The 25,547-nt window shown below is 37.2% G+C and overlaps 1 protein-coding gene and 1 pseudogene across 1 annotated transcript; both read right to left on the bottom strand.

Moving 5' to 3' along the window:
- Positions 1-5,060: 5,060 nt before the first annotated feature.
- On the bottom strand, positions 5,061-7,111 carry LOC18589632 (nuclear poly(A) polymerase 4 pseudogene; annotated as a pseudogene).
- A 699-nt stretch (positions 7,112-7,810) lies between these two features.
- LOC18589633 (6,7-dimethyl-8-ribityllumazine synthase) lies at positions 7,811-11,617 on the bottom strand. Its single transcript, XM_007014686.3, has 4 exons — positions 11,014-11,617; positions 10,837-10,917; positions 8,284-8,456; positions 7,811-8,173 (listed from the first exon to the last, which is right to left on the bottom strand). The coding sequence occupies exons 1-4, from the start codon at positions 11,303-11,305 to the stop codon at positions 7,979-7,981; spliced, it is 741 nt and encodes a 246-aa protein (XP_007014748.2). The 5' UTR covers positions 11,306-11,617; the 3' UTR covers positions 7,811-7,978.
- Between the last annotated feature and the right edge of the window lie 13,930 nt (positions 11,618-25,547).

Consider the following 25,547-nt stretch of genomic DNA (forward strand, 5'->3'; position numbering starts at 1 on the left):
AAATAATATGTAATATCACAAGAATCCATCATCAATATCTTCCTTGCAAAATTCGGCCATTGAAGGTTTAGTGTATAACATGTAATTTTCATGCTTGATTTTTACACCTTACATCATAAAACAACTAAAAACACCTAAATAACATGAAATTCATCAAAGTCCATTATCCAATTTCTCTCTTGAAAATTTCAGCCAAGGAGTGTGGGTGAAGGGCATGAAATTTCTTGCTTGTTTTTCATGCTAAACATCACCAAACAACTAAAAACACTAAGATACCTTGAAATCTAACCAAATAAATCATCAAATCTTCTCTCCCTAAATTCGGTTAGCCATGAATCCTTCATGAGATCTTGAATTTTAACCATGGTAATTAAAAAAGAATGCATAGGAAAGGTAGATCACAAGCTAGAATTAAGAAATTTTACCTTTACTTGCTTAATTCCTTGAAATCCAATGAATTTTCTCTTGATTTTCTTCTCTAGGGTTTGTTCTATGCTTTTTCCCTTTTGTTCTTGCCTTGGCTAGCCAAGAGAAATGAGATGGGAGAGTTTTAGTTGTGTTTATAAAGGAAAATATAATAATATTAAAGCTTGACACTTGTCACCTTGTGATTGGTCCATACATAAAACTTAATAATTAACATTTCTTCTCCACCACATAAAATCCCTCAATTATCCAAAGTATAAAATGAATTTCATGGGTTTGACAAGTGTCAAGGTGGCATAAAATTCCAAAAATTCTAATTACGTCCTTGTGGACACGTGAAATGACCTTTTTGCCCTTATGTTCGAAAAATTATCGAAATTAAAATTTTTCACTTCTCAAGCTCAAATTATGTTCCAAATAGTCAAACTTGATCAAAATTTCATCCACCATCCCAAATTTGCCCTTGGGTGAAAAAATGACCATTTTACCCAGTAGTATAAAAGCGGGTTCTTTGTCTTTTTTGCTTAATATGTGATCTTGGTAACGTTTCTCTTACTTCTTTAATCGTTAGAGCTTCAATTTATACTTGGGAATCAGATTTTTCTATTAAAGACAGTTTCTAGCCGTTGGGAACAACTCTGATGCCATTATATCTGTTATTTTGTCCTCTAGCATTTAAATTTAAATAGACAAACAGTGTTTCGTTAACTGGTTAAAGCCAAGCTTTAACAGATGAGGCCTTCTTTGACTTACACTATTTGACAGTTCTGTTCACAATGTTAACCGATCAAAAGAGGCTCTAACCAATTAAGAACTCTCTATTTTCAAAGTTTTCTATCCAATAGACTTTCTTTAATTAGTTAACCTTCCTTTTAATTGATTGAAACTTCACTTCCTTCAACCTTAATCGATTAAAATCAACTTTAATCAATTAGAAAATCTTTGAATTTGAATTTCTCCATTTTGTCTCCCTCCAATGATCAAACTTATTTCAAATTTACATTTTGGCACTTAAAGTTACTAAGGTCTTGTGCTCTAACCGATTAGCCTAATTCCTTAACCAATTAGCATGCCTCTGTTTTCAGCTTCCAACATATTATTAATCAGTTAAGCCTGGTGCTAACTGATTAAGGCTTTTCTGTCTTGTTTTTACCTAGCTCCCAGCTATGCCTTAACTGGTTAAGGCTCCACATTAATCAATTAATGAGGTTCTATTTTCACTTACCCTTTTCTTCTTTCTCACTTTGACTGATTAACCTATCTCTTAAGTGAACTTGCCTTTAATTAACATTTTTATTAAGGGAGTTAACTTTATCCTGCACACTTAAATAGTGACGCTAGACATTAATGAATAATGAATGTTTTGTTATCATTAAAAACATATGGAGTCAACAAATGTTTCTTTGTCATTTTTCTTGGTATGCATATTTCATATTTTTCTAAGTGTTCATGTTTGCATGCAATACAACCATTTTTAGACATAAATCTCATAGAACCAAAATTTAAATACCACAATAAAGAATTCAACTCTATATTATTAGTAGAAATCATATTTATTTCATTAATGCTAAACTTGTCTATGCCATATCATTTTCCTACAAATAGGTCACCCTTGGATACTATTATATTGTCAAATTCTATTACAATTTTAAATGCTTTCTTTGCAAGCAAACTAGTAGAAACTAAATTCTTCTAAATTTTAGGAGCATGGAATACATTAAGTAATGTCAACTTTTTGCAGAAGTAAAATTCAACTCGACAGTTCATTTTCCTTCAACTTTAACTGTAACATGATTTCCCATCAAAATATCTTCTAATTTATTAACTTCCATGTAAGTCTTAAAAAGTTTCTGTCATTAAATACATAAATTGTAGCACCAAAATCTAGCAACCAATCTTACTTTTATTGGAACCAACAGTCATATTCAATTCTTTTACCATTCCAATATTCATAGTAAAAACCATGGCAACTAATTCCTTGATAACTTCTTCCACTTCGTTTGCCTATTCAGGATTTTTAAAACCAAAATTCTTTCTTGCCTTCCTTAATCTACCCTCACTAATCATATGACATTTCTTTCCACAATGGAAACAATTTATATTTTTCTTATCTTTTTTCTTAAAGGCCTATCTTGAAACCTTCAATGCAAATGACTTGGATTACATAGAATTGTTAGAGTTCTAATTCTTTCCAAAATTATTGAATTTTCACTCACAAGATTCACATTAGAATCAGAGGACTGAAATAGTGCATCGGGTGCACAAGCTTCACATTCTATTTACATCTGAGTCATGAATTGTTTTACTGATATAGAATTAACAGAATATAAAAATTTCTTTCCATAATTATTTTAAGATTGGGGCAGTTTAGAAAGAATTGCACCTATTTGTAACGCATCAAGAACCTTAACCTTAAGGTCTTTTAGTTATGAAACCAAAGCTAGTAGTTCATGTACTTGATCCATGATAAGTAGATTGCTACTTATCTTAAACTCAAAATATTTTGAAGAAAAAAATTTGTCAGTACCTCGTTTTTCATTCTTGTAAATAGTCTCCAAGGCTACCCAAATTTCCTTTGGAGCCTTTAGATTAGAATAAAGGTCACATAAATGATCTGTCAAAGTGTTTAAGATATGTCCACGATATATCAAATCATCTTTTTTACATTTTTTTCCTTTTTGCCTTTTGTGCATCAAAATCTTCATTAAATGGTTCTAGACGTGCAGTAAGATTGGATCCAAAACATAATAAATCTTCAAGGCTATAGCAAAAACACCATCTTAACCCTCTAGCGGGTGAAATTGGTTTCTTCAAATCGGTCAAGTTTGATGAATTCTTCATTCATGAATTGAAATCTCGAATTTGGATTAGACTCCATTAAGAATGACTCTTTAAAATTGTTAGAAAAATAGCATAAGAAAATAGGAGAAAAACTTGAGGCATGTTGTAACACACTGCCTTTAAAAAGTTATTGCCTACTATAGGGATTTACAGATAAACAAGCCTATTGTAGAATGCTTTTGAAAGATGAAGTTTGTCTTGAAAGCACGTTCCTTCTATAGACACTAAAAAGTTGTTTATTATTATTTCAACAGATGTGTCTATTGATGTGTCTATTATGTTTCAACAGACATGTCTTGTTAAGTTTTAATAGATGTGTCTACTGAACTATTTTCAATACTTGTTTTTGTTGAAAACATTTCTGGTTATTCAAAGAGTTATGTTTTAATCTGAATAGTTACATCTTGAATAATTATCTTCCAATGTGAGACTCTCAAATATTACAAACTATCCAACATATCCTCCAAAGAAGATTTCAAATCTACATCACACGAATCACTTTAAGAAGATGTTGGGTTAGTACTCCCTTTTATGCTCTCATTATCACCACCTTCATTGCTCCATTCACTGCTGTTTATTGTACATTCATTCCCAATATCTTTGAGAAAAAGTTGATGATGCATTCAGTTTTGGGGATGGCAATAGGTATCCTTTAACTAGATACCCACTTGCACCTTTTAACTAGATACCCATAGGCATCCGATCTGATTATATAGGGTTTGAGTCCTTTATTCAAGTTTGGGACAAGTACAAGTAGAAATTTTACTATCCATTTCAGGTTTGAATAGGGTACGAGTATCACCCCTTAAATACCTAATACCTACCTGAACAATACAATTGGATAGCCAAAAGCTTTGCTAATTTAACCAAATCCATATTCTAATATTATATAAAAAAGAATTATATTTTTCCCACTTAATTAAAGATATATATTGTTTTGTTTTTGTCTCTAACCCTAACATATTCTTCTCTTTTCTTTTTTTCTACAGCCTCTCTTTTATTCTCCTTCGATTTTTTCTTTCCATCCTCCATCAGCTTCTCCTCTTACTATGTTGTTCTCCTTCCTTTTGTTTCTTTCCATCCTTAATCACTTCTCCTTTCAATGTTTTCTCCTCTTTCTTTTTTTTCAAAATTTTGTTTCTTTCTATTCCTAGTGCTGCTTCTCCTCTCTCTACTTTCTATTAAATCTTTTCTTTTTTCTTTTTATTCTTCCTTTTCTTCTTTCTTTCTTTCTCTTACGTCTCAATAAGGTATCACACTCAGTACAATTTTTTTTTTTACTTTTTAAATTTTAAGTAAACATACAAAAAAAATCTTGGAATTTAAAATCTGTTTTTTCAAAAATTGTGATTTGACTGTTGGTTGCAATTATTTGTAAGTTTGGGCATTGAGTGTGATACTGGCAAGGAAAGGAGAAAAAGATTGAGGGTTGAGAAAGAAAAAAGAATTTGGAAGTAATAAACGGGTATTTAACATGTTCGAATCTTTGACCTATAATTTTAAGGTATTAGTGTACAGATTCGAGTAATATTTTTAAATTTGTTTAAATAATTATAGGGTTCAGATATCTTATAATTTAATAGGGTTAAAGTTTGAGTACTTAAAAAGTAGCAAGTACTCTACTTGTTGACATCCCTATCCCTTCAACAACTCCATTAATTTCTTTTACATCGGAAGTAAAACAAGCTGAAGACATTCTGTTAAGCTCACAACTAATAATCTGAGGAGAAACATATTCACTCATATCAGGATTCAAGTGTTTCTTTTACCTACTATGCTCACTATTTTCTCTATCAGGATCCTATTTCCCTTTTAAGGCATTTCCCACCAGATTTAGTAAATGCAATACCATTGTCATGAGATAGTTTATGGTGGGGAGTAAGCCGTTGCTTTCGAGGACGTTTATAGCCATTTGGAAAAATGGATGTTGGAAGTTGATTTCTATGCACATATGATATAGAGATTTCCATCCCGGGTTTCCAAAACATCTACATGCTTACTAGATGCCAAATTCATCAATGGACCTTGGTATATCAAACTGCTAACCTTTTTGAACTACTTCCCCATGTTTCCTTTGTAAACCCATAAAACAGGCATAATGGGCAAGTGCCTTAAATGCATCTACATACTCATGAGGATAAGGACGGCATTGGAACTTCCCATAAGTACCTCACTCAATCATCAAAGTCAACTACCTTAGCCAGGATTCCACCTAACCTTTCCAAGCACGTAAGTTATCAGCATCAGCTGCAACAATATCAACCTACAATTAGTCTTTGTAGCTTTCGAAGGGCTTATAAGGCACAAACAAAGCACTCCACACTCTATTCAGTTGAATCTCCTCACAAATGTTGTTACCATATTGGAACTGCTCCATCATGACTTGAAGGGTGCTTGTGGACACATTATACCTATCATTCATGCATGGATAAGTAGGTGTAATTATTGGCATATGATGAGTTCTATCACGAGGATTTTTACGAGGATCCCATTTAAAAATCCCAAATTCATCTTCTTCAATTGCATAAAGCATAATTGGGTTTGGCCAACAGCACTACTTATAGACCTCAAAAAATCATGAAACAAGCATATCAGGAATTGCGTAAGGATAAAGCTGGCAAACTTGAGCTACAAGAAGAGCCAAAATTAACACCACCAAGAAATCCAGACACATTGGAATAAACACTAGGCCTTTTAGCTTAGAACTTCAAACATAGAAGTGTTGTGCAAAAATGCTCAACATTTGAAACTACTTTCAAAATTTGATCTACAGCCTAATGCCCATTAAGAATTCAAACAGTAGGCTCATCAACATTGTAAAATACCAACACATCAGAGACATCAACATCTTGGGGCACAACCAAAAGACAAATTCTTGCGTAAAGAAGGTCGATTGATATTCCATCAAACTTAAGCTTCAGTACAGGGACACGAGCATCTAGAACTAGTTGTAAGCCTATAACTTCTTCCTTTTCTGCCAAGGAGTTGTGCAATACAAAGAAGAAATCATGCTCTTGGTTCACATAGGATGTTCGCACACATAAAGCGTCTATGTTAAAACCAAGTCCATATACCCCAAGCCGACAAGAGCAAAAAAAATAAAAATAACTACATTTGCATATTCTACCATCTGATCTTTGTAACCCCTCAAAGGAGTAATCAAATTTGTTACAATATCTTGAATTCGACTGAGAACTTCTCTCTTTGCAGGTTCTTCTTTGCTCTCATAAACCCTAGCTTCCATAAAAAACATTTTCAATTCTCGGCTTGTTTGTATATCAACTTTGGTGGGACCTTGGGCTGATTTGATCGTGTGGAGGAGGTTGCAATCAACCAAGGTGAAGGAACCAACTGCCACCGACCAATGCTAGTGAAGGAATCGACCAAACTGGGACCAACCATAATCAGTCGGTTATAAGGTCAGTTGTGCAACAGAGTGATGCGAGGCAGGCAGGCTTGGGGACGAGGTGTGACTGGTGCGACAAGGGGGAATGAAGATTTGGGAGTTAAGGTTTCAACAGGTGCGGGGTAAGAGTTATAGGGAATTAATGAGGAAGGGTAAATATGTAGTTCCCTCTATATATAAATATAATTTATAAAAAGGTCGATTATTTTTTCGATGTCGAGAGAAAAGGTTACCTGCAGACGACCAAACCGAACAACCATGGTAGCTACCACCCTCAGCTGACATCACTATCAACGTCCCATGTGATTTTGGCCGACCGGTGCTCAATCATAATGGGACCTACCATTGATATCGGCTTTGTTACACCGTCTTGCTTCACTGGGGCTGCCAGTGACGGTGGCGAGCCACTGAATCCCTCTGAGCTCATCGTCCATCTCTTTATCTATCACTTAACCGCAAAAAAGAAAATCTTATTCTAAATGGAAAATTATAAAAGTGATCTTGATTCTTTAACGGCTCAACAGCAAAAACTTGAACTTTGGACGAAAAACCAAAAACAAAAATGATCAAGCAAAATCTAAGAACAGAAATTGAAGGAAAATTCTTTTAAGAAGGAAAACAAAGAACCAAAATTCGAAGAAAACAGAAGATAGTAGATTACATTATACGATTATACCGTATCATATTACAACAAAAATAATCATATCGTTATTAAAGCTTTATTTTATGTGAAGGTGCAATAATTTTCAACTTGCAAAAATATTTTGTACCAAACATGTTTTATGTTTTCATGTTTTAAATACAAGCATGCAGGCAAGGATGGCAAATAAATTGTCAAATTCTGAGACAAAAAGGTTTCTAAATTGCCACTAGTCAAAGCATCAGCAAGCAATTTCCCGGCATTGGGGTTTGCCTATGGACAACGTTTCATCAGAAAAAGAAAAGGGAACAAAAGGAGAGGCTTTGGGATTGCCAGAAAGCTCCAAAGTGCTAAGAATATAGTCCTGCGGGTCTTTTGGGGTTGGAAGTTCTGCTAAAGGGAACTTTCAAGCTTAGAGCTGAAGCCTATGAAGAAGATGAAGAAGAACTCCATCATTATCAACTCAGCAAAAATGATTGCCTTCAACGCACATCTCATGGCAGAAATCAGTGCATTGCTTTCTCTCATTTCCAGCCCTCATTGCCCAGTTGTAAAGTACAACAACAACAGCAGATGAGCATAATTTTCCTGTTGATAATTCTAACATGTACACCTTACAGACTGGATACATACAATGAAGGTAACCTTACATCTTAAAATGTATTTTAAACAGAAGGAGCAGATCTTAGAACCCTCTCCAGTTTCTCAGCCTTGACATAATCTTTTTCGGTGAGAGGCCCTGCAGGAAATGGGGTAATTTCCACTGTAAGGTGAGGAGTAGGAAGCTCATCAAACAGAGCTCTAACATTATTGCAGCACACACTTTCCCCATGAGCACTCTCCCTCCTGATTTGACAACCCTGCAAACAATTGACAGTTTCTAAAACATGTGATTCCAAGCCACCTCCAAAATATGGACATAAAACTGAATAACAAGAAAAAGGTACTGATAAATCTGCTGTTCTATTACCTTGTGGGAAGTGGCATCAGTAAAATGATCATCATCTGACAGTAGGAATGCAACTGCTTTTAGTAGTCGCCGCCCTTCTGATTTGGAAGGAACCCTGTAGTTCCTTTTAAGTGTACCTTTTGTGGTTGGATGCCATTTACTGACCAATTTTCTCTTGTCAGCTGCTTCCTTGTCTACAAGCAGAACAGAGCTAGAATTATTCCTTGCAAGGAAAGCAATGCACTGATTTGAGATTATATTAGCAACAAAAATGACAACAGAAGTAAGCAAATAATAATGACCTGGTTTTATAAATCTTCAAGAATTAAAGCACTAAAAGCCCCAAATCAATGATTCAGTTACACAGAATGATTGCATGTAGATTACAAAAGATACATAAATACAGCTAGGGATACAATAAAAGATCCATACAACGAATTGGAATTAGAATATGGTATTACAATTAGACTACATATGAAATTACATTGTGCATTAACTGTTGAATATTCAGTATTTCATTCTGCAAGAGGGAAAGACAAGAACAATTAAAGTAGATCCTATCAGGAATAAATCCAAACAATGCCCTTCAGTTTACTTCCCTCACTAACTATAAAGTTCGTCCTTCAGAGAATATGTTTGTTACCAAAAATTTAGAACTAAGCTATAAACAACACAACATAAGAATTAAGACCTCATCGATAGACCATGAAGAAATTCAACAGGAGAAAGCTCTAAGCTATTTTCCTGAAAACAAAAAAGAATAACAAATTTATTTTTAAAAACAAAAATCTAAACAATAAAAATTTTCATAGAGTCAGTGCTCCAATTAGTTTTAAGCACACGACACTTTGACGATTTAACCCCACTTATAAGTTCCTCAGGAATTATAGAAACTTAATTACTGCCAAGTGCCTTTAACCCCACTTATATTAGTTCACAACTCAAAGCAAATAAGGCATGGGATTGGAAACCTTTTATCTATTACAAAAATAACTCGTTATGAGATGCCTGCTCACTGAGAAATTAACTACAAAGATAAGCTTATCTTCTTTGTAGCTTGAAGTGGAATAGAACTCAGGCAGCCTTGAAGTTCGTTAAGTTTTGCGATACCTTTCACAACTGCAAACACAAAGCAGAGTCTAACATATAAAATCAAGTTAACACCTATCAATTCTAAATGATTCCCCTATCAGCCACCTAGGAAGCACAGTTATGGCAGGACACAGCAATAAAACCAATATTCTTTTATATATATATTTTGGGTAAAAAATTCAATGTGAATGTAAATATTGATACTTTTTTCATTCAAATATAATCAATTTCTTCACAAGGCGCTCTTGTCATTCAAAATTCAATAAAACAAAAATTTATGTGAAAAATATAACAAGGGTAAAGTAGATATGCAATGGAAAGGCCATGGATCAATGACCATATAACATATTATTATCTTTTCTGGGGTTCAAAATCTTGATTTTATTGATGGGTTGATCTGGGTTTTTCCCTCTGATTGTTGATTCCAAATTTGAGAAAGAAAATGTGAAAAGAAACCCTCAACCGAGTGTCCAGACGTGTCTTGACCATGTTCGATTTTTATCTTTTTTTACTGTCCCCACATGTCCAACACGTTTCCGCCTTGTCAGAGGCATGCCTTTGTCAGACACCTGTTCGACACTGGTTTGCAGGGGTACATGGCATGTCCGTGCTTCATGGTCAGCCACAATATGGTCTAAAATATCTAGCATTTATAATGGCTAAGTATGTATCTGTAATTGGCTATTGGGGCACAAGAATAAGCGTGTACAACCTTTCATTTTCAATGCACTTAGAAACAACAAGACAATGACAACAAATGAAGCCTTTTCACACATTTGTAAACAAAATTTAATTACTAACTCTTTCTGCAAGTTTATAGTTATTAGCATTCCTTCTCTACCTTTATGACGGACCATGAAAAAAATGGACTTAAAGCTGAACTCCTTAGTGTTATGATAAGAAATCTTTGGTGCATTGATGAATAATGGTGGAACAGTGTGTTATATTAATCTAAAAATGGTTGTCCTACTGTGTTCAGCAAAACATTGTTTTTTATTTTTCCCATACGCAGCTATTATCCAAAAATTATTACCATTAAATTTCATATCTTGAACATTAAAACAAGTTGAACAATTAACTTGATATCTTAATAATACATTCTCAATAAATAAATAAATAAAAAGATAACAATAAAAGCTTCTGATAACTTCTACCAACAATTTCACCACACACAAAATATTCAGCCAAAAATTCTTCATAAACATGTTTAACCAATTGCACAGAGATCTTAATAATGAACTCTCTCAAATCTCCAAGTGAGTTATATACAATCAATCTGGCTATTTCTTTCACAATAAACTCAGCCTATCATGACATTTTTTTTTTTCATTCAACTTTCATATCCCAAATGTTAAGAAATTAAACAATTTTATCTATATGTTGATCTTACATTTCCAAATCTTATCAACATCCCTGAGAGAGGAAATGAAGAAAATGGAGTGTCAATGGAAAAAAGAGATTGGACAAAGAAAGACCAAAAACCTGGTTTCCCTTGTATGTTCTCCAACCACTTAGAGAACCCCAAATCACCAGACTCACCAATAGTACCACCACTCTCCAGACCTAACCAAAAAATAATAATAACAAATAATTAAAACCCAAAAGGAATCAGCATTTGAGAAACAATGAAGACTCAATCATGATAAATAAATGTGTAACCTGAGACAAGTGGGTTAGCCTGAGATCCAGCTAAACCAGCCTTCAATAGTGCATAGTAAATGCAAAGCCTACCAGCCCACAGCACTGGAGCCTCAAGCAGGGAAGCACATATTCCAGTAGCATTCCTTGGTGACAGCTTGAGTGATGTTTTGCTGGTGGGTTGAGTATTAAAAATTGGGAAAAGGGTTTTGGGAAGTAAAAAGGAGGGTTTTAGAGGGTTTAAGTTGGTGTGAATTTTGGAGTGGAAAGTCGATGATGAAATGAAGCTGCTTTGTACAAGAGAGAGTAGCATTTCTGAATTTCTTGGCTGGGTTTTTGCCTTTGAACTGCTCAATGGAAAGGAGAGAGAGAGATTGCTTTGCTGATTGCTATCCAGGTAGTGTGATGCAATTTCAAAGCTAGAAAAGATGTCGTTTTTCCGTTTGTTTCTGGTTTTTCTACGAAAGATGCAGCAGCGGATATTGGGTTTTCATAGTTGATGACTTGATCAAGAGAAATAAGAGGATAGATGGAGGAATTGGTTATTAGTTTGGATTTATCGTAGGGAAGAAAGGAATGGAAATGGAGGCATTTAGGCATATGGAATGGAGGAAGTGGAACCCACTGTAGATATATTGAGGGCTTTGCCAAATGTCGTCAACTGCCTGGTGAAATTGACTCTCCTCTTTCCATCTTATCCCGATCCCATAATAATATCGGGGGAGAATTTTTTTAGCTCTTAAAGTAACATATTTTTATAAATAACTTTCGAAATAATTTTAACTGTTTTTAATCACCAGAATAGATTTTGAAATAAAAATATCTTTAATGAGTCATCTTCGTTAGCATGCATTCTCAAACAGATAAAAAATAAAAAAAAATAAATATGTAAAGAATTTTACGAACATCTAATTTTGTACAAAACATCCATTTTTTTTTTTTTGCGAAAGTTGAATAAAACGTTTGAAATCCTTAGCTGCGAGGCAAAAAAGGAGAAGCTTGAAGGAGAAAAGAGCCTCTGGTGGCACGAAGTAAACATGCACTGTCACTGCTTTAGTTGATGAGCTGTCGGGCCCTGAGTTGATGGACGAAGGGGACGACCATGATCAAGGCAGTGAATAGCCGGTAAGGACAGTTCTAACGGTTTTGTGTTCTCGATCCAAACGAGGAATCGGTCATGATGAATGAAAAGCTTGGCTAATAATGTGAAATCAGAAATCCTTGATACGGTGATGAATTGAAGGGAGAAAAATGTGAATCCAAAGCAGGAAATGGTCCTGCTATAACAAGCCATATGTGAGACGGCTGTGGTAAGGTAGAGTTTAGAGTTTGTGAAACGTCATGTTGGGAATGTGTGACACGCTAGCGTTCACAGTTGGTGAAACGTCATGGAGGGAATCTGTGACACGTCAAAGTTAAAAGTTGGTGACACGCCATAGTGGGAATTTGAGACACGCCAGCGTTCAGAGTTGGTGAGACGCCATGGAGGGAATTTATGACACACCAAAGTTCAGAGTTGGTGACACGGCATGGAGGGAATCTGTGACACGCCAGTGTTCAGAGTTCGTGAGAGGCCATGGAGGGATTCTGTGACATGCCAGAGTTAAGAGTTGGTGACACGCCATGGAGGGAAGCTGTGCGTTCAAAGTTGGTGACACGCCATGTTTAGAGTGTGTGACACGCCATTGCTTGAAAAGCTGACACGCCATGGTCATAGTTTAGAGTGTGTGACAAGGCATTGCTTGAACAGCTAACACGTCATGGTTTGAAATAGAGAGAGGAAAAAAAAATGGGCAGTTAACGTGGCAATCATGGTAATCATTTGGACTTCCATTGAATTAATTCCCCTTACTGAAATGAATAAATAAGAATATTATAAGGCCATTTTTCATTTTAAACAGTTATTTTTCAGAATTTCTAACGTCTGTGTGATTCATTTCTCATTTCCACCGATACCGGAATGTTCGAGAAGGCTCTTTGTAAGCATAACGACACCACAACACCAGCAACAATTTCGGCTATGAGTGAAGAGGTCAGTGAGTCTCAAATTAAAACATTCTCATGTTCGTTAATTTTTTACTTTTTTACTGGGTTTGTTTGATATGTTCGTGTTTTTTGTTTTCTTTTGCAAATGTTGAGGCTGTGTTTTCTTACTAGTTTGATGGTTTTTGGGGTTAAGTAGTAGTGGTTTTAGGGGTTTGGGTGTTTACCGTGTCACGCCATTATTATTATAGTTAGTTATTGGTGTGGCGTGTCAGCGTTAGCGTGTGACAACATTTGACTCGATATGCATGGCGTGTGACAACATTTGACTTGATATGCATGGAGTGTCACAACATTTGATTTGATATGCATGGCGTGTGACAACATTTTACTTGATATGCATGGTGTGTCACAGCATTTACTTGATATGCATGGCATGTCACAACATTTTACTTGTTATGCATGGCGTGTCACAACATTTTGCTTGCTATGCATGGCGTGTCACAACATTTTGCTTGTTATGCATGGTGTTTCACAACATTTATTCCTTATTTATGTCTTCAGTATACCTTGTTGCACATTACGGCTTAACTCACTGGTGCATGTGTGCCATGTTTTACAGATTTAGCGTAGACAGTATGAGGATCTTAACAGTTTACTGATCATGTCGAGGGAGAAGTGGGTGTTCAACGTCACAATTAACACCCACTGTAAGTGGTCGCAGCTGCATTACATCACAAAGACTCTCTAACAGAAGGGGGAGTACGATGCAGTTAAGCGTACGTGCTTCGAAATGCTCTTAGACGTCTATCCACAATGGTACTTTTGCGTCGGTCTCTTGCACAACATCATGATTCACCGGATCATTAAGAGCCAATCAATGGACCACGAGCTATGATTTGCCATTAGTAAGAGCAAGGCGCTGCTATCAAAGTAAGAGTTTTGCCTTATCACCGGGCTGAAGTTTGGTCCAATGCCTGATGTGTTCAGACGATCGTACAAGGTTACTGCGGACGAAATTCATGCCAGATACTAGAACGGGCAGGAGAGCGTTAAGTTGCAGGCTTTGCTTGATACGTTCCACGAGGGCAACTTCCAACGACCAAGAGACGCGACCAAGATGGCACTCATCTTGATCGCGAATAACATTTTATTTGGTCAGGACTACTGTAGACGGGTGATGCCTTGGTTACTGTCATTGGTGGAGGACATTGACGCTTGGAATGTCTTCCCATGGGGGCACTATGTTTGGAAGCTGACCTTGGACTACCTTTTGAAGGGGTTCGAAAGTGCCTGACTCAAGCATGACAAAAAAAACTCGGTTACGCTACAACATTTACAGATTCGCATGGGTGATACAGATAATATCACGTAACATTTTTCAGTTTCTTTTAGAAAAAATAATTTATGGCTGCACTCGTTTATGACTTACAGTCTGATAATGGTTACATTTGACTTGCAGTTCTGGGCAATGGAGGCAATTTCGACCCTTTGAAAAATAGTTGCCCTTCTGGTCCGAAGGACAATGTCTACCCACAAATGTACAAATGGGATTGCAATCAAAAGCCAAAAGACTTCTACAAGGCATTTCAGAAGTTAGAGTCATCTGAGCATGTGAGTGAACAGCTGTTAATATTTGCTTTGTAGTTGTATAATAATTTTCCCTATTCGATAATCATAACATTTTATTTGTTTATTTACAGTTGTGGGCACTGGAGACATTGGAACCCACCACGGATGAGGCCCTCTGAGAGTATTTTGTGGACCTTGATGTCCCGTTATCGGAGGGTCACGAGTACGTGCCAATAGGGCACATGGAGGATCAGTTAGATTGGAGCTTAGGTGCGAGGCAAAAATGAGAAGCTTGAAGGGGAAAAGAGCCTCTGGTGGCACGAAGCGGATGCCCACCGTCGCTGCTTTAGTTGATGAGCTGTCGAGCCTTGAGTTGATGGACGAAAGGGACGACCATGGTCAAAGCAGTGAACAACCGGTAAGGACAGTTCTAACGGTTTTGTGTTCTCTAATTCCATATGTGATTATTGAATAACATATCTGTGTTTGAAGTTGGACCATGCGACGGTAGCTCCAGAACCACCCACCGATCCTCCTCAGACGCATAGTGGAAACAACCCGTTGATAAGATCGGTTCTAACGGTTTATGTTCTACATTTCCACATATGTTTATCGAGTAACAAGGTAATTTCTGTTATTACAGCTTACGAAAGCGACGATAAGTCCTCAAGCACCTATCGGTCCAATTCCATCGCAGACTGCTAACGAGCCGTCGATAAGGATATTAAAGTTGTAACAATTAATGTTCAACAATTCCATACATGATTATTGAATAACATAGTTATATTTGTTATTGCAGTTTACGGAAGTGACGATAGGTCGTCAAGCACAGATCGGTCTAGCTCCACCACAGACTGCTAACAAGCCATCGGTAAGGATATTAAAGTTGTAACGGTTAATGTTCAACAATTCCATATATGATTATTGAATAACACAGTTATATATGTTATTGTCGTTGACCCAGTCGAGAGGAGTCAATGATGGAGCAGTACTACTCGCCAGCTCTGACGGATCATTCGCAAGCATGAAAAAAGGATGTTAGAGTTGAAGGCTTCACTTCAGTCATTGACTCTAGCAATGCAAACGCTTGAGGACCGTATCGTTGCTTGGATTCTTGATGGCCTTAAATCACAAGTATGTTTCTATCTTCGCTTGTATTTTGGTGATTTATGTTTAGCAACTGCTTAGACTGTGTTTTCTTGCTGGTTTGATGGTTTTTGGGATTAAGTGGTAGTGGTTTAATTGGTTTTTGGTGATTAGTGAGTCAGGACATTTGTATTATAGTTAGTTATTGGCGTGTCAACATTAGCGTGTAACAACATTTGACTTGATATGCATGACGTGTCGAAACATTTTACTTGTTATGCATGGCGTGTCATAACGTTTAACTTGTTATGCATGGCGTGTCAGAACATTTTGCTTGTTATCCTTGGCGTGTCACAACATTTTGCTTGTTATGCATGGCGTGTCACAACGTTTAACTTGTTATCCATGGCGTGTCACAACGTTTAACTTGTTATCCATAACGTGCCACAACGTTTTACTTGTTATGCATGGCGTGTCACAACATTTTACTTGTTACTTGTTATGCATGGCATGTCACAACATTTTACAACATTTTATGGTTTGTGGCATTTTATGAGCTAACTAACGGTTTTTCCCATTTTGTAGGGCGGTCCATCTCACGGTGCTAGTTTGGAGCACGATGGTGTTGATGATGGGCAGCATCATGAACTTAGTGTTCACATTGATGATGACGTTCTTGGTGCTGACGGAGAGCACGTAACTCATGTCGATGACGTCGTCGATGAAGCTATGGTAGTGGATGTCACCTTTCAATCAGATGATGCTGAAAGAGAGCATGTTCATTTGCCCGAGTCCATTATCAATGCATTTGCTGGAAGGGAAGGGGACCCTGACTCAGTCGTGGCTGAAGGAGAGCATATTCCTTTGGCCGATGCATTCTTCGAGGCAACAGCAGGAGCTATCGTTCTTTATCATCAGAGCACTCCTGATGCAGTTGAGACACGATCGTCATCACCAAAGTCATATGCTGTCCATCATGGTGCAACAGAAATTTCAGATCCAACTGAGCGAGCATGGCTGAAAATGGCGAGAAAATACATGGCAAGCCCGTACGTCGACCCTTTAGTGAGCCGTCGAGATGTGAAGGATACAATCGTAGAAGCCTACGAAGCTTTCAAGAAAGACGAGTTCGCGAGGTAAGCTCATAAGTGACATTGCAAATATTATTTTTTAATGAAACATTAATCCACCAAGACTTATGAAATTCATTATGTTACATATGTAGGCGTAACGTCGACTCTTAGGGGATCAAGGGGCTAACTTTTTCATAACCTTAGAGGATCCCAATGAGGAAATGCCAAGTGAACATATCGACGTGTGCCTCAGCCGACTCTGCAAGGGAATGACAGGACCGAAGTCGAAGCTGTACACTACCCATGCATGCGTGCTTGACACGACATTCTTCGTAAGTTTATTTGAAAATTGTTCAATCCTATAAATACTAAGTTTTTATTGAATGAAGTGTAAGCTAATGTTTACACGTTTCACAGGACAACATCCATATGCTACACACGAAATTTGCATTGTGGTTTCCAACAGAAGATGCCTAGGCCACAATGCAAATTTCAAATGAGTTGCGGGGGTACATGGAGGCTGAAAGGCCGACATACGGTAAAAAATGGGAAGATGTGGATTTCATCCTCGCGCCTTGCAACGTTGGTGGGCATTGGGTGGTTGCGAAGATCGACTTGGTGAGGTGGACGATCAAGGTGCTAGACTCCGTAAGAACTTCGGATGCTAAGGATAATGGAGTTCGTGCGGGTCAAATGACACCCTTGACAACAATGATGCCAATCATCTGCGACCAAGCCGGTTATTTCAACAACATATGTCGGAAGAGACGGGATTTGATGCCAATGCCATTGGATATTCATTTGCCAAAAGCTAAAGTGCATCGACAGAATGATAGTGTCAGCTGCGGTATGTTCATGATAGGGTACATGGACCATATTTTATAATCGGAACAGATCGGAGTTAAGTAGAATATGATTGCAAAAATGCGTCGATAATACGCTCTAGAAATTTTTTCCAACAGTTGTGAGAGCAAACCCTGAACATATCGGCCCTTGTTTGTACATTTTTTTTGTATATAGAATTATTTTTATACAATTAATTTTATACACAATTTTTTTGTATACACAATTTATTTTATACAATTCATTGTATACAGAATTAATTCTTTTTGTATACACAATATATTTTATACAATTATTTTTATACACAATTAATTTGATACCAAGAATTTTTTTTCTTTTGTTTACACAATATATTTAATTTGATACACAGTCGTAAAAAGTCAGTGTGTGACGCCATAAATCTGCTACTAGTCAGTGTGTCCCCACATACATCTGCTTTTACTTAGCGTATCACCCCATATATCTGTAATAAGTTAACGTGTCACGTCATAAATCCACTAACACTCAGTGCGTCAACCCATAAATTTGCTTCCACTCAGCGTGTCAGAATAATTGGGCCATGCCGTGTCACGTCTTAAATCTGCAGATACTCAACGTGTGACTCTAGAAATCTGCTTCCACTCGACGTGTCATAACAATTGGGCCATCTCGTGTCACCCCACGATATTGCACCAAGTCTGGTGTGTCATGCCATAAATCTACTTACACTCAGCTTGTCACGACTGTGACACGACAAGGTTCAGAATTTATGACATGCCACTTTTAGAATATATGACACGACTATGACACACCATTGCTTGAACGGTTGATACGCCATGGTAATCGTTTGGACTTCCACTGAATTTAAAAAAAATCAACAGTTAACGTGGTAACCGTTTAGACTTCCACTAAATTAATTTATAAATGAAACGAATAAATGAGAATATTATAAGGCCATTTTTCATTTTAAACACTTATTTGTCAGAATTCCTAACGTCTGTGTGATTCATTTCTCATTTTCATCGGTACCGGAGTGTTCGACAAGGCTCTTTGCAAGCGTAACGACACCACAGCAATAACAACAATGTCAGCTATGAGTGAAGAGGTAAGTGAGTCTCAAATTAAAAGATTCTTTGGACCATTTGAAATTCATCTCCCGAAACTCTTTGTCCCTCCATACACCTCATCACCCAATAAAGGAATTCCCATGTACTTTGCATGAGCACGAATCTACTTCACAAGCATGACAAAGAAACAGATTATGAACATAAATTAGAATGTCATGAGTTCTTGTAGTTGACAATTACTTAGCTCGAATCTATGGAAAAACAAAAAAGTTACACCTATATTCGTTAATTTTTTACTTTTTTGTTGGGTTTGTTTGATATGTTCGTGTTTTTTGTATGTTTTGTTTTGCAAATGTTTAGACTGGGTTTTCTTGCTGGTTGGATGGATGGTTTTTGAGGTTAAGTCGTAGTGGTTTTACTAGTTTTTGGTGTTTACCGTGTCACGACATTGTTATTATAGTTAGTTATTGGCGTGTCAGTGTGACAACATTTTATTTGATATGCATGGCGTGTGACAACATTTGACTTGTTATGCATGGCGTGTCACAACATTTTACTTGTTATGCATGGCGTGTCACAAAATTTTACTTGTTATTCATGGCGTGTCACAACATTTGACTTGATATGCATGGCATGTCAGAATATTTTACTTGTTATGCATGGCGTGTCACAACATTTAACTTGTTATGCATGACATGTCAGAACATTTTGCTTGTTATCCTTGGCGTGTCACAACATTTTGCTTGTTATGCATGGCGTGTCATAACATTTTGCTTGTTATGCATGGCGTGTCACAACATTTATTCTTTATTTATTTCTTCAGTATACCTTGTTGCACATTATGGCTTAACTCACTGGTGCATGTGTGCCATGTTTTGCAGATCCAACGCAGACAGTATGAAGATCTTGACGATTTGCCTCTCCAAGAGACGGGGGTTTACATGCAGTGAAGCATACAAACTTCGAAATGCTCTTGGAGGTCTATCCACAAGCTTCATCTATCAAACTTTGACCTTGCTTGCACGATTGAGTTGTTTGTAGCCCAGTACAGTTTTCTTAGTACCTCAAGGGAAGCATACATGGGTTTTTCCACCCTATGCATGAAGTTTGGAAACTCACTTGGTTTTAGGGATCGAGGCATCTCAACTGGTGCTCTTATCTTTGCAAATCAACAGTCATAGAGTGAACAGTTGCCAATTCTAGGTCCATGATTCGAGGTCCAGCCTAGAATTGGCAACTCTTCACTATATGGCTGTTGATTTTGCAAAGACAGGAGCACTAGTTAAGATGCCTCGATCCCTGAAACCAAGAGAGTTTCCAGACTTCATGCAGAGGGTTGACAAACCCATGTATGCTTCCCTTGAGGTGCTAGGAAAATTGTACTAGGCTACAATCAACTTAACCTTGCAAGAAAGGTCAAAGTTTGATAGATGAAGCTTGTGGATAGACGTCCACGAGCATTCTGAAGCACATACGCTTCACTGCATTGTACTCCCCTATCTCTTGGAGAGTCCTTATGATGTAATGCAGCTGCGACCACTTACAATGGGTTTTAATATTGAGTATGGATAAGCATCTGAGAGCCGAAATCCCCCAAATAACAATTATAATATTAGGTTAGTTTATTTTTCTTATAACAAGTGTTACTTTTTTAAAACTTCCCTTAATTTTATTAATTTTGTGCCGTGTCACCAACAAGACTGCAACAATTTGGCATGTCATGCCAAGTCTGCATGCACTCAGCGTGTCACCACAATTGACCCTTGCCATGTCACTCGCCAAGACTGCAAGAAGTTAGCGTGTCACGCCATAAGTCGACTAACCGATATTGGTGAAATTTAATTACTCATGAAATAGAAAGGAATTTCATTGTAAGAACATAAACGGTTAAATCAAATGAAATAGAAAAGAATTAAATCAAATCATTAATTGTTTAAAACAAGTGGTAATAAAATGTGACAAATGGGGTAATAGTATAGGGACTTCGCAAGTCTATTCAATGTTCAAAACTACGGACAAAATGAAATGAATACTCAAATAATATATCTACAAAATTAATAAAAAAAATAAAGACTCATCTACAGGAGAAAACTAACAAACACTGTGTTAATATCAAAGTCTTCATCCACAACTTCCTCTGGTATTATCAAAGTCTTCGGCCCACTTAAATGGGTTTATCTCTTAATATTGGTAGACATTCCATGCTTGTTGTTCCTTCATAAGATTTGTCTACCAATATTAAGAGATAAACCCATTTGAGTGGGCCGAAGCCTCTGATAAGACTAGAGGAAATTGTGAATGAATGTATGTGAGAAAGGTATTGCACATGGGTTACACATTTAGCTAGGTGGACAAGCTGTTTCATCCACAACACACCCTACATTTTCAGACATTGTCCTTCGTATTGGACAATTGTTGCGTATGTGACCGACTTGTCTACAACTTGAACATGCTTTGGGTCTGCGCACTCGTGGAGGCACCGATTGACTTGGAGATGGTGCCAGATTTGTGGATGGAACTGCAAATGGGGATGGGTAATTTTGTCTGTTATGCCCGTACCTCTTGCATTGCGAACATCTCTTTGCTCGACTGCCTTCACCAGTTGATGGAATCCTTCTCCTCCTATGTCTCCCGCTTGGCCTCGCTAAGGTGATGGCAAGACGACAATTTGTTTCACATGAGGAGGGATGTCCCACTCACTAGGATGCCCTACCGGCCTAATGGATCCCAAATAACCCTCCACCAAAACAATTGTCTTGTAGTAGTCAGCGCAGAATTCAATGGCTTCACGTTTGCATTTATTGAAAATTATAATAAACTCAATCTTCAAGCACAATGTAAATGCTATGTCAATTAGGGTTCAAATAAGAAATAAAGATATTCTGACCTTATTGTTGCAATGGCATGGCTGCATGGCAGTAAATTTGTTTGGAACTCACAACATGAACACGTCTTCCTGGACAGGTTTACAAGTCCATCCATCCTCCCGTCTTTAACTTCGAACTCCACTCAATTGATAGGCTTAACTACAAAGCGATGTGCATCATTGAACCGTTTTCTCAACTGCCTAGCAACCCAAGGGCTGAGGGGCGTGGTCACCTTGATGGCCTCCTCGTACCAATCATGGAACCAATGCTGGAACATGTCTCTAATGAACTAGATCAAAACAATGATTGGCATTTGTCTTGCATGCTTCGAGCATGAGTTAAACACATTCCGCTATGTTGGATGTCATCATTTGGTATCGCCTTGCTGGTGAATATGCACGTGCCCATCTTTCAAGCCCTTTTCTCATCAGGTCAGTGTGGGCTTTCGTGTGAATATGCATGAGCTAGTTCATATGTTTGTTGAAATCGGAAACCTTATAGCAATCTCGTGCAAGGGTGAAAATCATACAAACGTCGTTGCGCTTGAACTTGTTTTTAAAGTTTTTTTTTCAAGTGGTAACCCCATGAACCATGGTGCACTTTTGGGTATGCATTTTAGATTGCTTTCTTAATGCCGAGATGCTGATCAGAAATGAACATAGTATTTTCAGGACAACCAACCGCATCACGCAGCTTGCTAAGAAACCACGTCCACGAGTCTTCATCCTCAACATGGCAGATGCCAAACGTAACTGGATATACGCACTCGTTTGTATCTTTACATACAAAGACAAACAAAACACCCTTGAACCTGCCTTTCAGATGTGTCGCATCAATTGTAACCGTAGGATGCATTACATCCCTAAACCCCCGAATACAAGCCACATATGATCAAAAACAATATTTAAATCTTTCTGCCTCATCAGTAGCTACTGCAGTCATTGTGCCAGGATTTTCTTGTTCCAACATATAAAAATACAAGAGTAGTAGTTGAAATGACTCCTCCGGTGGATCGAAAACAAGCCTCTCCACATACTCCTTCATTTGCCAAGCCTTACCATACAAGCATTCCAATCCCCACTGAACCCTCATCTCACAAATTATGTCCTTAGGTCTCAATGCTACTCCATTAGCTCAAAGCTTGTGTGACATAAGTTCACCAATTATCTTCACACTCGTAGTTGGAAATCGCCCTTGCAAACGATCAACAGTACAAGTGTGTTCTATGTGGAATGTCCGAACTTACCAATATTCTCCTCTATCAGGTAACTTTGTTGCACGCACACTGAACTTGCATGCCTTGTCCTTGCAACCAACCTTATAACGACCTTTACATGACCTTTTCACTCTTATCGAAAACTTCTCTTTTATAACCAACATGTTCAAAGCTCGTTTCAACTCGACCTTCGACGAAAACATTCTTCCTTTGTATAAGCGATCATCGGCACATGTTGACTCCTCAATGGTAATTGTTTGGAAAGGGAACCTTTTTGCACCTACAATTACCCATGTACGAGATATCCCTAAATTTTCCCTTTCCTGATCACTGTCATCGAGCAATGTATCAAGGGAACGAATCCCGTTTTCACCAGCGATGGGGTTATTATATATGGGGTCATCACACTAAACATCTCCTACATCAACACCTCCAACAGGTTCCGTTTCGCCTTCAACATTATTGCAAATTGGAATGTCACTGTCATAAAGGCAATCATCGTCTGAACTGTCATCTTGCCATTGTTCAAACCCATCATTTGAAATGTGATCAAATCTATCTTCACTAGCAACAAACAAATCCTCATTTCCTTTATCAAATGCAGTATTATCCTCCAACATCGCAATGTCACCCTCCAACCTCACATTGTTGTCCTCAAGTGTCGTATTCTCATTTGATAATGGCAATACACACTTTACAGTTTCACCCGTTCGTTGCATTTTTTTGACACAAACAAGTAATTGGTTTGATGCACATCCCGATCGAAATTGTGCAACCAACTGTTTTGTGAATGTCGTTTGTCTACCAGGTTGCACAAATTCTTGTGCATACCTTAATTGCCATTGTTATGGATTACATGTTGGTCCCGATAATATGTGCTAAATGGGGGGTGAATAGCACAATTTGGCTCTTAACAATATTGGAAACTAATTTTCAGAACTTAAGAAAATAAAAACAGAGTATACGATGCACAACAATTTAGAGTGGTTCGGTCCAAGACCTATATCCACTACCTTGATTATCCAACCAAGGATTTTCCCATAAATCCACTAAGAATCGGTGAAATTCAGAAGCTTTCACTAAGCTTTACAATGGCTTTTACAAGGTTTAGCCAAAACCTTTTACACTAATTTTTCACGGGCTCAACTAAAACCCAAAGTGGTTTTCCGAGGCTCAACCACAACCTTCAACAATCAAGCTATCCCAAGCTTGAACAACCCTTTAAAGTGACTCGCTCACTCCAAGAATACAAGAGAAGTAGTAAAAGAAGGTACCTATGATCATTGATTGATTTGAGTGGTACAAGATTGAGTGCTAAATACAAATGCAAGGAGTAGGCGTTTAAGTGCAGACAAGTGCAGTGAAGCTTTTCTAGTTTTTCAACTTTCTATAGCTCAAATTTTTTTCAAGGCTTCTAAAAACTTGTTTCTAATTGTTGGAAGACCTTTTTATACTTGGAGATGCAACTCTGATGGCAATTTAACAGTTTATGATCGTTGGAAATATTTGAGGATGAGTTATAGCCGTTAATCTGTCTTGTAGTGCTCTGATTCAAATTGCAGACAGAGAGCTCTTAGTCGACTAACTTGGTCGATTAAGTTGGTTCTGTTTCTGGTTTGCAGATCATGGCAGAGAGCACTTAGTCAACTAACTTGATCGACTAAGTTGGTTCTATTTCTCAAACTCTTCAGCCCGTCATTCCTCCAATTTTGAAACTTGGTCAACCAATATTCTTCCTTGTTTCACCAATAAGCTTCCACTTTGTTATATAGTTACATCTTGTTATTTTTATTCCTCTTTTTCTTTTGATATATTCTTTGACAGATTGATTTATTAATTTCATACATTAATTTTCCTGCACACTCAAGTAAAGATATTAGACATACATAAATGGGAATGTTTTATTATCATAAAAAACTGATGGAGCCAACAATCTCCCCCTTTTTAATGATAACAAAACATTCTTTGATTGATAGCATAGTGTCCTTTTAGTCTTTTTAGTTTTTTGCAGAAAATGAAGATTGCTCCCCTTAAGTGTATGCATATTTTGCTTACTTTATTCCATCAAATTTTATTTTTTTCATATAGAAAATGACGTTATACACATGTGCAGCAATATGAAGTGATTTGCAACAAGTATTAGCAAATCATCATTAAACTTTCAGCAGTAAGTGTTGATAGATTTTCATAAATGTTTCAGTAGTTGTCAACAGTTTATTGATTTCAGATTTTGTCTACATCATTCATGTTTCAATTGGTATACTATGCACCCCATCTATATCTATTTACAAACAAAAATCATTTATACTGCCATAACAAAAATCATTTATCAGCATCACTATCAGCATAGCATTAACAGATTTTGTTCATGACAGTAAAAATACCAAAATGACAAAATATCAGTAGACTTCAATTTGTAGCAGTTAAACAACATAGACATTTCAGCATTCACTTTTCACACACAACTATATAAACAACAGAGTTAACCTTAAGTGTTCAAGTGGCACAAATAACAATTAATTAAAAATATTCTGAAATTGCCCCTGGACAATTTTGCTTCCTATCTCCTATTTTTTTAAGTTCCTACTCCTGATTTTGCTGTCTTTTCTTTCTTAGGTTCTTGGTTCCTCCACCCTGACATTTTTTTTTTAATTCTTGCACCCATTCTCTGGTTCCTGTACCCATTCTACTCCCCTTTTTTGTCAGCATCAAGGGAGAAGGCTTCTATCATCTAATGTGTCAGAGGGTGAAGATTCAGTGTCATAGAAAGGGTTTAGGGGAAAAGGAGAGGGCTCTCGAAGAGGTGATGACTGTTTAGAGGAAGGTTCTGATAAGGACTTGTCTCAGACAGAGATTGGATTCTGAGGAG

This window comes from Theobroma cacao, chromosome 9 (genome assembly GCF_053813885.1).
Source record: "Theobroma cacao isolate CCN51 chromosome 9, ASM5381388v1, whole genome shotgun sequence".
Lineage (NCBI taxonomy): Eukaryota > Viridiplantae > Streptophyta > Magnoliopsida > Malvales > Malvaceae > Theobroma > Theobroma cacao.